Raw genomic sequence first — 15,312 nt, 5'->3', positions numbered from 1 at the left:
GTGCATGCGTGGGTTTTCTCCAGGTACTCCGGTTTCCTCCCACAGACCAAAAACATGCATGTTAGGCTGATTGGTAACTCTAAATTGTCCTTAGGTGAGTGAGAAAGTGAATGGTTGTTTATGTCGTTTGTCTCTATGTGTCCCTGTGATGGACTTGCGACCCGTCCAGGGTGTATCCCGCCCCTCGCACAGTGATTGCTGGACATGGGCACCGGCGACCCCCGTGACCCAAAATGGAATAAGCGGGTAAAGATAATGGATGGATGGATGAATTAAAAGTTTCCCTTTTCTTGACTTTAAACATCAAACACAGAACTGTCTGTATTATTTTTCCATCTCAAATAACGACTCTACAGATCTATGTGTTTCACTAAAAATATTTAGTCTGCTGTACTGATACTCAAAAAAATTGAGATCATATCTAGTGATCCTTTACGTTTCTGTTGGCTTTATTGTTTATTTTGCTGGTTTACTAAAGAGTTTAGTTTATTGACTTCAAGAAACAAACCATGTAAATAAAATGTAATCTTAGTTTATGCACTTTGGAGACAAAAAATTGAGCAATTATTCAAAATAATTGTTTGTTCTTGTTTATTTAAGGGTAAGGGGTTCAAGGAAAAAGTGCAATAGATGCATGCAAAACAAGCAGACAAAGCAAAGGCAAATATATTATTCCTGAGAGTAATTCCTGGGAGATTTTTTTGTTTTTAACCACAAAATTAATCAGGTTTTCTCTAATTGACAACTTGTACACACACGCATGCAAGAGTACATCCATGAATAAAGATGTCTTCTAGATTTAATGTGAGACTTTAGAACAAAGCTAATAAACATTTACTTTTTATCTACATTTTTTTTTTAAATCTTGCTGCCCTTGGTTCAAAATGACCCACAAGACCTCGGTGTAAAAACTGAGGCCTCCTGGGTCACTTTGAACCAAGGGCAGCAGGAGGGTTCAATGATGCAAAGATGAATAAAGGATACATTTTTTTGTAAAGGAAAGAGCAATAAAGTATAGAAGAAATAAGAGTAGGGTCAAATAATATATAATCTGTAATGAAAAAATATTTTTCTACAGACTGGATGTTGTATGGTGTACTGTATATGGTGTACCTTATAGTAAGTAAACTATTTATGCTCGTTTGTATTTGCAGTAACTCGAGCCAGCTGGTAACAGATGTTTGAAAGTTTTACTGTTGATGGAGATTTGAAGAAAACATATTTTTTCTTACCTGTGGACTAAATTAGCAAACATCACAGGGAAAACAGCCCAGACTTCATTTCTGAGTTTCATCGACGAGCTGCGTTTTTGTCATTTATACTCGGCTGAGTTCAGGTCATCAGTGTCAGCTTTGAGCCTGTTCTTCTGGAGATTGATGATGGTGATGCAGGTCTGGATCAACTCCATAATCCAGGTGAATCCACAACACAGCTGACATAAATTTGGACGTTCTTTTCAATGATTGCACATTTGATTAGATCAGAAATTAGGGCTGAACAATTAATTACATTTGCAATAATATCGCAATATGATAAAATTAGATTTTCTAATCGCAAAGGCTGCAATTTGACTGGTCACATGACTTGTGAGTGAGCGGAGCAAAGCAGAGCAGGGAGCGGTAAAAGACAACGCTGCGCTTTAACTGGTTGCCCAATCGAGTCAGGCTCAACAGTAGCTGATACATCTGAAAGTTTGGTACCAAAGAGGGGCAACACGTCCGTTGTTTGGAATTATTTCATCTATAAAAAAGAAGACGCTGCGTAACGATATGTATTGTGCATAACCTGCCTTGCTGCTGTTGCTACCTCTTGAGGTAACACCACAAAACTGTATCAACACTTAAAAAAAACACCACAAAGCCATTTACGATAGTTGCATGGTGAGAATTCCAATGACCAGTGCTTTGACTTAAAGTAAACAAACTACCAGTCGACAGGGATCACTGACCGAACTGTTCGAAGGTATTACTCCTTATGAACATAATTCAAAACGGCACGCGGAAATAACTCGATCAATAACGGAGTTCATAGAGAAATACATGATGCCCATTATTATAGTGACCAAGCCTGGGTTTACGGCTTTGGTAAACACAGTGGATAATAGAGGTGTAAATCACCAGCTTTACCACAATATGATATTATATAGAGTTGTTTGTATGATGATACGATTTTTCTCGATATCGCAAAGTCCGTCACGATACGATTTCATTCATTCATTCATTCATTCAACCTTTATTTAGACAGATAAGTCACATTGAGCCCAGAAGACTCATTTACAAGTGAGATCTGTCTAGACAGACAAAAAGTAGTGAAACTGGACACATGTAGGAATTGGAGGCGAAAAAAAATTCCTTTCAGACTTTTTTTTTTCCTGACTGAGAAGAAAAAACTCTGATATTAAAAAACACCTTGCACAAACAAGCACATAGTGACGTAGACATTCTGCAGAGGGTGACAACAAGAGCGGTGAGCATGATCATAGATGCTCTCGAGGGCACTGTAAAAGTTCTGATAAGGATGTAATCAGCCAGTTTCCTCCGGTGAGATCCGTAAACATTCTCGAGGGATGTCGAGGAATGGCCAAGATTAACGACTATGAGAATCCAAGAGTCCTGAAATGATGACACAAAGTTTATTCAGCTAGTTTCATCTGGTTATCAGTTGGAAATTCCTCAGGGAGGGGGTGGTGAGCGTCAGATCACATGTTCTCCAGGTGAATTCAGATAAAATGGCCTTTCATGCCAGCCAGGGGCCGAGATGGTGTGGAGGCAGGGCAGCCGGCTTGGGACCCGAAAGTCCCAGGTTCGATCCCCAGTCACTGCACATCACGTGGTGTCTCTGGGCAGCACACCTCATCCCCAAAATGCCCCCCGGGCGCTTTCAATAGCTGCCCACTGCACCACCTGGTGGTGGATGGGTTAAATGCAGAGACTAATTTCGCCATTGTATGGAAACATACAGTGCTGACATTGTGATGACATTATTATTATTATTATTAAATTCAGATAAACACACAGTTGTTTTAGGACAGGCAGAACTTAATGGCATCTACCTTCAGTCTGTGTTGGTCCACTCGGTTCCGAAATGTCCAAATTACATGGCCACACGGATGGAACGTGACTGAGTAAAATCCCAGAGATCTGATCCATTCTGCCCAAAGCATTTGATTATGAATACTCGAGACACGAACCAAGCCATCATAAAGGCAAGCAGCGTGATTGGGTCCCAATTTGCTGCTGACGACTTCCTTGATTGTTGATACAACCAGCAAACAGCCGAATCCAAAAAGCAGGAACCAGTTATCGAAAATCCAATTAAATATGCATCATCATCAAGTTTTCCAGGTCGATGAGATATCCAGCTGTGTGCGTGCCAACAGGGCAAATCGGCTCGCCTAAAGCCTGTCTTCTCTTTGAAGAAATGTTGTAAATTGAGTTGAGGGCCCAACTGATCAAAACAAGTCCATAATTATGGTTCGGAAGAAATGCAAGAGAGGGAGGGGAGAAGCATACGATTTCGGCGAGAGCAAGTGGTGAAGTGATTCAATTAGATTCACAAGTCTGCGATCGATATATTGCAATATCAAATGCCCATCTCATTTACATAGAAATAAAATGGTTAAATCATATTTGAAATGTTTTTGTTAATTTATTTATGTTATTTCAGGCACCAGGCATTTAAATAAAAAAACATTATTTCTTAATTAATGAAAAAAAAAAAGACCTGTTCAGTATAGTCTCACATTTCTCATGTTTAAGTGCATTTTTTAAAACTAGTTAATTTAAAAGTGCCCTGATTACCTTTCAGTTATAAAGAAACAAAAATAGACATTGAGCTTAAACAACATGGCTATCAATGCCGTGTTTCTTCTTCAGGTGAACGGCCAAATTTGTTGTGTTTCCCGAGTATTTTAACTCACACTGGCACCTGCTGCATACGGCATGAGTTCTGTCTGTTGAACCGTCCTTCTGTTGGAATCCAAAATATTTCCAGTGTTGATTTAAATCCAGCAGGACAGTGAATTTCATTATCTGTGTTTTCTGCCTCATCTGCCATGTTGCTGAGGCGGCTGCAGAGCCCAGCCGCGCACGGAAATGATGACACAGATGTGCCTTGGGAATTTCAAAATAAATGCATATTTTGAAGATGATGATATGTCGACGTTTTAGTTTTTCCACGATATAATTGAATCATTAATCATTTAATTGATATATCGATATATTGTTACACCCCTAACATAAGTGGTGCAGAACGCCCTCGCGCACACATTTTAGCCAAGTTGCTATCATTTAGCTACAGAAAAAATGCAGAAACAAGAGTTGCAGCAGAGCTGAAAACAGTGGAGTTGTTTGCAACTGAATCTGATTTATTGCTTGTGTTCATTGAAAAATACTTGAGAAGAAGACATTGAAAAATAATTCCATATCAAATCGCAATATTTGAGGTAAAAAAAAAAATTGCAATTAAGAATATTTTCCAAAATCGTTCAGCCCTATTAAAAATGTTGTTGTTCCAACATTATATCAAAAGTTGGAAGTATAATAAAATCTTTTCCAGTTACTACATGCTTTTCCATGAAGTATTTGGAAAAGAGTTAGGTCTAAATTGCCTGTCTTAAACACTTATAATTAACACATTTCATATTTCTATTTTAGCATAGTAAATATTTCCACATACTGTAAACCCCCGCCCCCATCTAATTTAGCAGCAGGAAACTATTAAACAGCCCCATATACACCATTTAATAAACCCTGGTCTTTTAAAATCTTTTAAAGATAGCAGGAGTAAAGACAAAATAGAGGTTTGAGTTAGTGAGCGTGTGTGTTGGCAGACTGTTCACATGGGGCAGATGTTGGGTGCATTTTTTTTTTCCAGATTGTGTAGTTTGTTTGTTTTTTTACTTTAAAATGTGGGAAAACACACAACGTCTCTGTTTAATTGTGCTTTTCGCCCCAGAATATTTGCTTTCCTATTAAAACTTTTAGAAAGGTTTATGTGAGACTGTAAAATAAAGTGTATAATTGCTGCCAAAATACAGTATGTTGAGCAGCTGTTAAATTAGTCTTAAATTAGGGTAAAATTGCTTCTGAGTAGAATTTATTTCTTAAAAACAACTCCTAACATGCTGAGGTGTTGACAACTCATATTTTCTACCATTGACTGGTTAGATACAAGTAGTTATGTAACTGCGTATATACAGTAAAGTGTCAGCATATATGCAAATTGATAACAGATATTGTATGAGGAGCTTTGTCAGCCCTTCTATCTGCACCTGATGTATCCTTCAGCAAAAGTTAGTTTATGTCATATTAGCTTGTGACTGAGCATGCATTACTGTACTCACTCAGTCAGGCTGCGGATACAAAAAGCACCACGGTCAGCAAAAGTAAGACTCCTTAGTGCAGTGATACCTGTGTGACACATCTGTACAGATGACACTTTGCCTTCAAGGAACAGAATAATGGGAAGGACATTCTGACACACTGGAAGTTGCAGAAGTGCAGAGGAAAAAAAAGTGTTTTTGTAAAAAAAACCTCTTAGACAGGATCAGTTTGCAGAACCCAAAGTTTGTAAGCTCCATTTTAATCCTGCTAGTCAGCTGAGTGATCATTATATTATGTTGGTAAAGTCTAGGATTACAAATTTGTATCAAAGTATTAAAGGTAAAGCTTATCAACAGCATGAAGTATTTTATTTATTTTATTTATTTTTATGTCCTTGCTTTTCAACTTGATTGCTCGTCTCCTTCAAAAAAAATTGAAGTAAAATAAAGATAAAAACTAGTGAACAAGGTTAAAATATTGTCAGGTACCATTCCCGGACAGATGCATCATACGAAGGCGTACCATGACAGAAAGATGGATAATACCTTAAGCTGTAAGAGTTTTGAACCAATTAAATGCTGATTTTGCCACCTAAGCCATATTCTTTATAACAGAGTGATGCAAAAAGAAAAAACCTCTGGGAAAGACTGCCATAAAATCTTTTATGGCATCATCTTCTGAACTGACATTGGACTTTTTAATTGGGACTAAATCCGTCAGAGACTCAGAAAGTGTAAAACTTACTGTGAGGCTCACCCCTCCGCCTTTCATTTCATCGGTCACTTGAGTCATGATAATTGCTTTAATTGCTCCATCTTATTGAATAATTGACTTGTACAGTTTCTATTTTTTTACATGAACTAATTCAATTATGAAATTGGTCATTTTATAATTGATTACTGCCGAGTTGCTATTTTTGAAAAAAACAAAAGAATTATGGTGAACGTCTGAGCAGTTTTGCAGTTGATTTTAATTGTTATAATAAATGCAGCTGGTGAAAATCTAACTATTCAATTCAGTTCAGTTTATTTATATAGCACCAAGTCACAACAGAAGTCATCTCAGGGCACTGAACAGAAACATTCATATATAAAAATAATAATTTAACATTATTTATCTGAGGAGCAGACTGCTTTGAATTTAACTCCATCACAGAACTCTCATATTGAGCAAGCATGAAGGCGACAGTGGAAAGAAAAAAATCCCTCATGAGGAAGAACCCTTTAGCAGAACCAGGCTCAGGACAAGTGGCCATCTGCTTTGATCGGTTGGGTGTGGTAGGAACAGATACACAATGGCAGGTCAAGAATCACATGTTAAGATAGTTTTCATTTGATACCATTTCTATTAAATTTTAACAGTCATTTAAGGAAATGTGTTCAATTGGTCCTCTAGTAGTTTAAGCTTAAGGCAGCATAACAAGTCAACCCCAACTATAGGATTTATCAAAAAGGAAAGTCTTAAGTCCAGTCTTGAAACTGGACAATGTGTCAGCCTCACGTACAGAAACTGGAAGTTGGTTCCACAGGAGAGGAGCCTGATAACTGAAAGATCTTCCTCCCATTCTGCTTTTGAAACTCTAGGGACCACGAGATATCCTGCAGTCTGGGAGCCAAGTGCTCCGTTAGGAAAATATGGAACAATAAGATGTCAAATATAAGATGGGGCTAGGTTGTTGAGGGCTTTGTAGGTTAGAAGTAAGATTTTGAATTCAATTCTGGGCTTGACAGGGAGCCAGTGGAGGGAATCTAAAACTGGAGAGATATGATCTCTCCTATAACTCCAGTTAAGACTCTGGCAGCAGCATTTTGGATCAACTGAAGACTTTGTAAAGAAGTTTTTGGACACCGAGATAATAAACCATTGCAATAGTCCAAACTAATGTAATGCAAAACTAATGTCAAGAAATTCTTCAGTGTAAAAACTAGAGGATGAAGAAAACAAAGTCCATGCTCAATAAGGACGAAGATAAAAATCCAACTATGACAATTTAAAATGACCAAAAGATTGTAAACTTCTCATTTCTGCTGAAGTAGTCACATTGTTCAGTGACACTCTGCTCCCGGCGGTCCATCCAAAATGGAGATCATTCAGTTTGACTTTATTTTGGGGAAGAAAAGGCATTTGAAAGGCTTCAAATCTGGGTAATAGACCACTCTTTACACTGTTATCTGGTGTGAAAGTGTCCAAGATAGCAAGGTCAGCATGGAGCTTTAATATAAATCTAAAAATGTTACCCTTTTTTAGTACCATGTTTCAATTAGCCCGAGTAACTTGTGTTAATTACGTCACAAATTGCATTAAAAAAGTTAGATAAATACACATTGCTTTTACTACTACTACTACTACTACTACTAAGTGCTGTACACATAAAATCAATATTTAAATCAATAAAGTAATAAAACAGTTAAAACATTAAGACCAATAAAACAATAAAAACAGTAGTGCAGAGCAAGTTTTAGGCTGTTCCAAAAGGCAGGGAATAAAAATGCTTTTTTAAAAATGAACAGTGAAGGGGCTCGTCTGATGGGAAGTGAGAGATCGTTCCATAAATTTGGAGCACTGACTGAAAAAGTTTGTCCCCTCTGAGCCTCCGTTTGGACCTCGGCACCTCCAGGAACAGCTGATCAGCTGATCTGAGGCACCGAGCAGGAGATGTACGGGTGAAGCAGCTCAGAGAGGTAGGTTGGGACAAGACCATTAAAACTTTTAAAAACAAATAAAATAATCTTGAAATGAACTCTAAAATGAACAGGCAGCCAGTGGAGTGAAGCCAGGGTTGGGGTGATGTGCTCCCTCTTATGAACTCCAGTTAGAAGCTGAGCAGCAGCGTTCTGGACCAACTGGAGACGTCTGAGGGAGGACTGGCTGACTCCGAGGTAAAGAGCGTTACAGTAATCCAACCGAGATGTGACAAAGGTGTGGATTACCGTTTTAAACTGCTGTTGTGTGAGGATGTGCTTTACCTTAACCTTAGCTTAATGGTAATATTGATACCAATTTCATAACTCTAAACTGTGATGTTAGTTTTTATACAGTGTAATCAGTTGCACATTACATACAATACACCAATACAACTTTATTTATAAAGCACTAAAAACAACACCATTGGAAGTGCTGTACACTAACAAATACACACACATAACCTCTAAATGCCCTGACAATTTTCCCTGAGCTTCCGTTGTACAGAAAATGATTTTAGTGAAGCTGTTCCGCAGGACTAAAGTGAGAATGAGCTGTATTCCTGGGTGGAGTACGATAAAGGTTACAACCTTCAAATGGGCGACAGATTTCCTTGTATGACTGTGACTTTTGAGTTGCCTCTGTTCTCAGAGGATCCTCTTGTCTCTTCCATCTTTTTTGTGCTGATATGACAAAAATATGTCTTTTACAAGCTTGTACCAACAACTGGCAACAGATTGTTTTCTGTTTCCTTTAGAGTCCCTTAAACAGCCTGACTGCATCATGCCTGCCTAGCTTTAGACATCAGTGGAAAAAACATCCTTTTATTCTTTAAGCGCGTAACAAAAGTGATATTTTTATACCTTTAATGTTTTTCACAAGTAAATCAAAATTATTAAGCATTCAAGTACTACATTTACTTGAAAATTTGTCTTTGTAAGGCATAAAAACCTTAATTTTTTTAAACAGTTTGCCAGCAGGACAACATTTGTATCACAATTTTAGATGGCCTTGTCTGAATGAGAACGATCACTGTATTTTACAGGTAGAGAAGCAGAGAATCAAAATTTGGTTTGTGAAAGTCAGAAGTCTGATTATTTTATAGAGTTATGCTTTCTAATTCTTCTTTATACTTTGCAACTAACTGCAAATCTAAGTGGCAGAATTCCATTAAACACAGTTTCACATTGTCACAACATTGAGAAGAGAGAATAATCTTATTTTACCTGTATATCCAAAGATTTTACTGGCGTAGAGAACAAGTTTAAGACGGGTTTAGAAAAGATACACTGAAAACTAGCGCTTCAGCTGCCACATCACGACATGCACAGAGGCCCATAATACAATAATTGGTCCGAGATGCTCGTGTACCTTATTGCCTTTGAGCATCTCTTATTGACTTAGATACTTCCAGTATCATGTCTCCCTTGAAACACGCACAGTCACTCGTGCTGCCGCACACTCTCACCAGCAAGGACTCACAGCTTCTCCTCCTCCCTCCATCCTAAACACCCAATTAGCAGCCACACCTGGCCACCTGCCTCCAATCAGAATGGAGTGACTGTTTCCATGGTAGCGAGCGATGAGCAAATCCAGATGCAGATGGGGGGTCAGGGATGATGGATGAAACAGAGAGTGACTTTGTGCACTGATGACAAATAGATCTGGAGTTTGAGCATCGTCTGCGGGAACAGAGGGTTGTAACTAAATTTGGAAAACTACAAAGTAGAATGAACTATTCTAAAAGGATACATAAATGAAACAGTGCAGCAAAGTTTTACATATTATTTCAAGGTCGAGCTGTAGAGCAATATATTTTAACTTGTAAACATTGAAGGCCCTAGATAAATAATTTTACCATAGAGTGAGAAATTAAAAAATGTACTTTTTAAACCCCTGGTATGCTTTGAAATGGAAAACTAGTGTGTGCCTACTATATAACAAGCTTGTCTTGTTGTTTAAATCAGTAGTTCCCAAACTGGTGTCCCCTGACCCCCGGGGGTCTGCGAGCTGGTGCTTGGGGGTCCGCAAAAGTTTTTTTTTTTTTTTTTTTTTACTGGCACATAGATGTTTAACAACCCATTAAAATACACCAAAATGCAAGAAATCGCATCTGCTTTATTCAAAAATTTCTGAGGAAGGACCCTCAGACACCCATCCATCTATCCATCCATCCGTCCATTATCTTTACCCGCTTGTTCCATTTTGGGTCACGGGGGTCGCTGGTGCCCATGTCCAGCAGTCACTGTGCGAGGGGCGGGGTACACCCTGGACGGGTCGCAAGTCCATCACAGGGCCACAGAGAGACAAACGAGACAAACAACCATTCACTTTCTCATTCACACCTAGGGACAATTTAGAGTTACCAATCAGCCTAACATGCATGTTTTTGGTCTGTGGGAGGAAACCGGAGCACCCGGAGAAAACCCACGCATGCACGGAGAGAACATGCAAACTCCACGCAGAAAGGCCCCTGGACTGGGGTTTGAACCAAGGACCTGCTCACTGAGAGGCAGCAGCTCTACCAGTTGCGCCACCGTGCTGCCCCTCAGACACCCCCACCTGCTATTTTCAATTTAATTCAGTTTATTTATATAGCATCAAGTCACAACATAAGTCGTCTCAGAGCACTGAACAGAAACATTTATATATAAAATAATAAGTTAACACTATTTATCTGAGGAGCAGGCTGCTTTGAATTTAACTCCATCACAGAACTCTCATCTTGAGCAAGCATGAAGGCGACAGTGGAAAGGAAAAACTCCCTCATGAGGAAGAAATTTGCGTTCTGGCATTGATCGGTTTACAAAATAATCCCGGTCATTTGGTATGACTGCTGCTGTTGAAGAAGTAGCAATAGATTTATGTTCAGTACGTGTGAATAGGTAAAGTTTTTTAAAGTGGTTTTTGATACTGTTAATGTTCTGAAAATGTAGTTTTTGGAAGTTGAAAAAAAAAAAGTTAATTAAGTGTGTCTTGAATGAAAAATACCCCATGTTTAAATGTATAAAAATTGTATTAACATAATTAAAGAACAGATCTTAAGTATTTATGTTACACAAATATTTCTATTGCATTAAAGAGACAAATTGAAGACAATTATTTAATAAACATGAGGGTTAGGAGGGGGTCCTTGTTTTTTTTCTTCTCCACTGTAAGGGGTCTCTGAACTCAAAAAGTTTGAGAACCCTTGGTTTAAATGTCTTCTTTTTAAAATAAAACAAAAACATCAGGGTAGGAAAATATTTGCCACAATTTTTATAAACATTTAAATTCATCCATATTGCCTATTATTGGTATTATTTTAGTAAATATTCACTTAAAAATGAAATATTCTGTGGAAACTGGTAACAATAGCTGAGGCCTGCAGAAGCAACCTACCTGTAGACCAGGAGTGTATGTTTCAGAGACACGTGCACGCATCATTTGATTTGGTCAATCTATCACATTTCTTCTTTGAACTTTTGTCATTTTACCACATCTAACCCCTACCCTGGCTACTCACCCCATCAGAAACTTCTATTACAACAAAGAGAAAACCACATCTTTCATCACCAACTGATTTCTATTTAATCAATAAAGCACCAAAGAATTGCTTTGTGCCTCATACCCAGATAGCTTTTTTTTTTTTTTTTTGATTGACAGAAACGGTTATACAATGATGAGGTAATTTGATTGATTTGATCCTAAAAAGAACCACTTTGAATGACAGGAACAAACAAATCCACCAATTCTGAGAGACTTTAAAAGACCCTTTGTTTTGTTTTATAATTAGGTCCGAAGGCTTCACGAAAGTGACGTTCTGTCACTTTTGCCTTCCGCATGTTCTGCAGCTGTTGTCAGCTGTCAGGGTGACTTCCATTCACACAGAAAGTGCTTTCCTAAAAACATTTAACTCTGCGTGTGTTGTGTGCAAACAATCCGTCGATACGTTTTCTAGAGGAGCATCCTAAATTGAGACATTTTGTTCATCCTGTCTGATCAGTATTGTGCACTGCGAGTCCCTTTGTGTTTCTTCAGCTGAAAGTCAATTCCCCGTCAACGCTTTCCTCATTTTTTTATCAATCCGCGAAGGCTTAGCTGAGCACACAAGCTGTGTTTCTGCATCACCTTGCTTTACATTTACACAGTGATTCATGCCGCTCCACTGGGAGCTTCCAAGTACAACAGGCTACTGAGCAGCTCCACTGGAGCAGATGGGATTAAGGGCAAAGGCTGTTCGCTAACTTGTGCCCTTTTTAGGTTTTTATTTACATTCAGCTCAAATTCAGTGAAGCAACAAATGGAGCAATGCCACGGTTCAGGCGAAGCAGCAAAGTCACGCTCACTCCACCCGCTTGGCTTCAACTTTTTTTTTATTTTTTTATTAAATAAATGAAACCTTTTCATTTTTTTTCTAATTAGTAAGCTCAAATTACTTTGATGGAGACTGGTGTGTTTCTTACAAACATTAGTAACTCTTTCCAACTTTTTTTTTTCTGGATGTAAATGGCTTTTTTCAGATGATTACTTCCTCTGGTATCAGATGATGGGCTGCTGGAAGTTATCTTTACTGTAACCTTTTTTACTTTTGGACATTTGTTATGATGCATAACCATAACAACAAGGTGGTTTTCTACAACTGGAGACTGCTGATTGACATCCCAAAAGCACAAATAATATCTCAGCTATAGCCCCAAATCTCAAATGAGTTGAAAAGGAGGTGCCATGGAGCCATTACCATCTACCTGGCGTGCCTGACTGCCAAGATCTTGGAGGTAGCAGGAAATGCGGCTTGTGACAGCGGGAGGACCAAGATCATCCCTCGGCACCTGCAGTTAAGTCCGCAGTGATGAGGGGGTCAGCAGGCTGCTGGGAGAATTAGCCATCTCTTGGGGAGGAGTTCTGCCCGGCATTCAGGCAGTCCTGCTGCCCAAGAGGACTGAGAGGTCTGCTGGGTCTGGGTGGACGGATCGACATCTGCAGCCAGTTTCTTTGGATCCGCTGTGGGACAGACCGGTACAAGAGATCCTTCAACAGGGCTATTCAACTGGGGGCCCGCGGGCCAGAAATGGCCTCCTGGGCGGTTTTGTTGAGTAGCCCTGATCTATCCATCCATCCATCCATCCATTTTCTTTACCCGCTTATTCCATTTTGGGTCACGGGGGTCGCTGGTGCCCATGTCCAGCAATCACTGTGCGAGGGGCGGGGTACACCCTGGACAGGTCGCAAGTCCATCACAGGGCCACATAGAGACAAACGAGACAAACAACCATTCACTCTCTCACTCACACCTAGGGACAATTTAGAGTTACCAATCAGCCTAACATGCATGTTTTTGGTCTGTGGGAGGAAACCGGAGCAGCCCTGATCTAGAACAACTCTAATGAAACCAAGATGAGCTACAACAACAGTGAATTTCCGTTTGGGATTAATAAAGTATTCTTGAATTAAATTGAATTGAATCTATGTATGAATGTTGAGATAAATTATCTACACAAATAAAATGTGTATATTTTAAGTTTCAAATTTAAACAACATACTTTTACAGTTTTTTTTTTTTTAAGAAGCAGCTTAAGACATACTGTATTGATTTTCTCCATTGTTGTTATCCAGTTGTTTCTTATGTTGGTCCAAAAATAAACTTTGTCTTGCATCTGTCTGTGTTTTTGCTCTTCTCCAGTATCTCCATCTTTGGCACTGGTGCCAAGTGGCTGGCTGTGCTGCAGGAGAGGAACCTCAAACCCTGTGAGTTGTAGTCACATGTACAATGTTGCACATGTGCACACGCATAAAATGCACAAACTGTTCGCAGACATGATTATAATTAGGAGGTTTTCAGATGAATACTTATGTTTATTTTAAGGAATAGACTCCAGAACTATGCTGACAATAATAGTTCTGTGTGACACATAATGTTCTTTGTTTGATTTTGCAGTACGTTATTTTCACAGTTTGAGTCATTATCTTTTTTATTTGTAAAAGTACGACAATCTCTACAACTAATCAGCAGTTTGCTAGTACCTAATATAAGTAATTTCAAATATTGTACATTTTATGAACATTAGTCTGACAAATTGCTTGTTATCAATGTTCTCTCCTTTAGATTCTTTTGAAGTATTTTAAAACTAAAACATCAAAGTTCATGCTCGGTAGTCCAGGTAAAAATTCAATAATGTTTAGTCCGGTCATCTGGACGGTTTCTTTTTTTACCGACACATTTCGTCCTTCATCCAAAGGACTTCATCAGTCTGAGGAGCCACAAACAAACTGAGTCCCACAAGCAGCACACTCCCATAGTGGGGACAAAACAGTTTGCTGGTAATAAGATGGTTTCTGGGGCCCACTGTCTCCCCCATCAACTCCTCTGAGGCAGCCAGGCCAAAGTGGTTCTAAACATCAAAGGTCACGCTCCATAATCCAGGTAAAAATCCAACAATTGGACTGATGAAGTCCTTTGGATGAAGGACAAAACATCTCAGCCAAAAACGAAACCATCCAGATGACCTGACTGAACTTTATTAAAACTCAAACTGTTTTTGTCAAACATTGAGGCTGTGGCCAGAGCGATTGTTGAACATCTATATTACTGTAGGAGCAATATTTTTGGGGAAAAAAGAGCAAAGAGCTAGTGTAACATTTAATGAGCTAAATTTTAGACTAAAGCATAGAAAACAGAGTTTTAACACGTGGAGTCAAAGATAAAGTCATTGCTCAGAGACGTTTAAAACAGACTTTTAAAGTTACTTATTAAAGTGTCCATTTGGTGGCCTTGTAGCTGTGGACAGACTGCCAGTTCTGAGCAGTCATAGGACCAGTTAGGAACTGGTTCCTGCCCTAACCTGAGCCTGCCACTGGAATCAGTTTTGTATAAAACTCCTAAAAGGCGTCACTCCTGTTTTGTCTCCTGCTTTTGTCTGCCCCTCTCCGAGTCATTTTATCCAGCTAGCACTGTGTGTGTGTAAGTGAGCTTTTATTTTCATTAGAGTAAGTGAGCGCAGCAAAAGGACATGTTTGTGGTTGTTCATATTTGATTCTTTTTTGTGTGTTTGTATGCATGTATAAGCCTTTTGGGCCAGGGAGGATAGAGTAAGCTTCTTCCCTGGCTGTCCCAGTGGAGAAGCCCTTTTCCCTGAGCTGACATTTGGACTGGACACCTGGAGGCATGATGGGGGGTCACAAAATGTCCAACTGTGTATGTCTGTGTGTGTGCGCGCATGTGCTTATGTGTTGAGGGTCGGTTGCTGGAAGCTTATTAGTCAGGGTGTTATTGGCATGCAGTGTGCATGCATGCTCTGTCACATCAGGGCAAAAAAATGTAATAACG

The 15,312-nt window shown here is 39.1% G+C and overlaps 1 protein-coding gene across 1 annotated transcript in view; it reads left to right on the top strand.

Annotated features, from left to right (window-relative positions):
* The window catches only part of aacs (acetoacetyl-CoA synthetase), a 54,836-nt gene that overhangs the window by 22,045 nt on the left and 17,479 nt on the right, over positions 1-15,312 (top strand). The window contains exon 11 of the mRNA XM_037680907.1: positions 13,669-13,733. Within this exon, the coding sequence (XP_037536835.1) occupies positions 13,669-13,733 (65 nt within the window). The remainder of the gene's footprint in view (positions 1-13,668; positions 13,734-15,312) is intronic.

This window comes from Nematolebias whitei, chromosome 8, assembly GCF_014905685.2.
Source record: "Nematolebias whitei isolate Nwh7 chromosome 8, NemWhi1, whole genome shotgun sequence".
Classification (NCBI taxonomy): Eukaryota; Metazoa; Chordata; class Actinopteri; order Cyprinodontiformes; family Rivulidae; genus Nematolebias; species Nematolebias whitei.
This window is presented reverse-complemented; position numbering and strand designations above follow the sequence as displayed.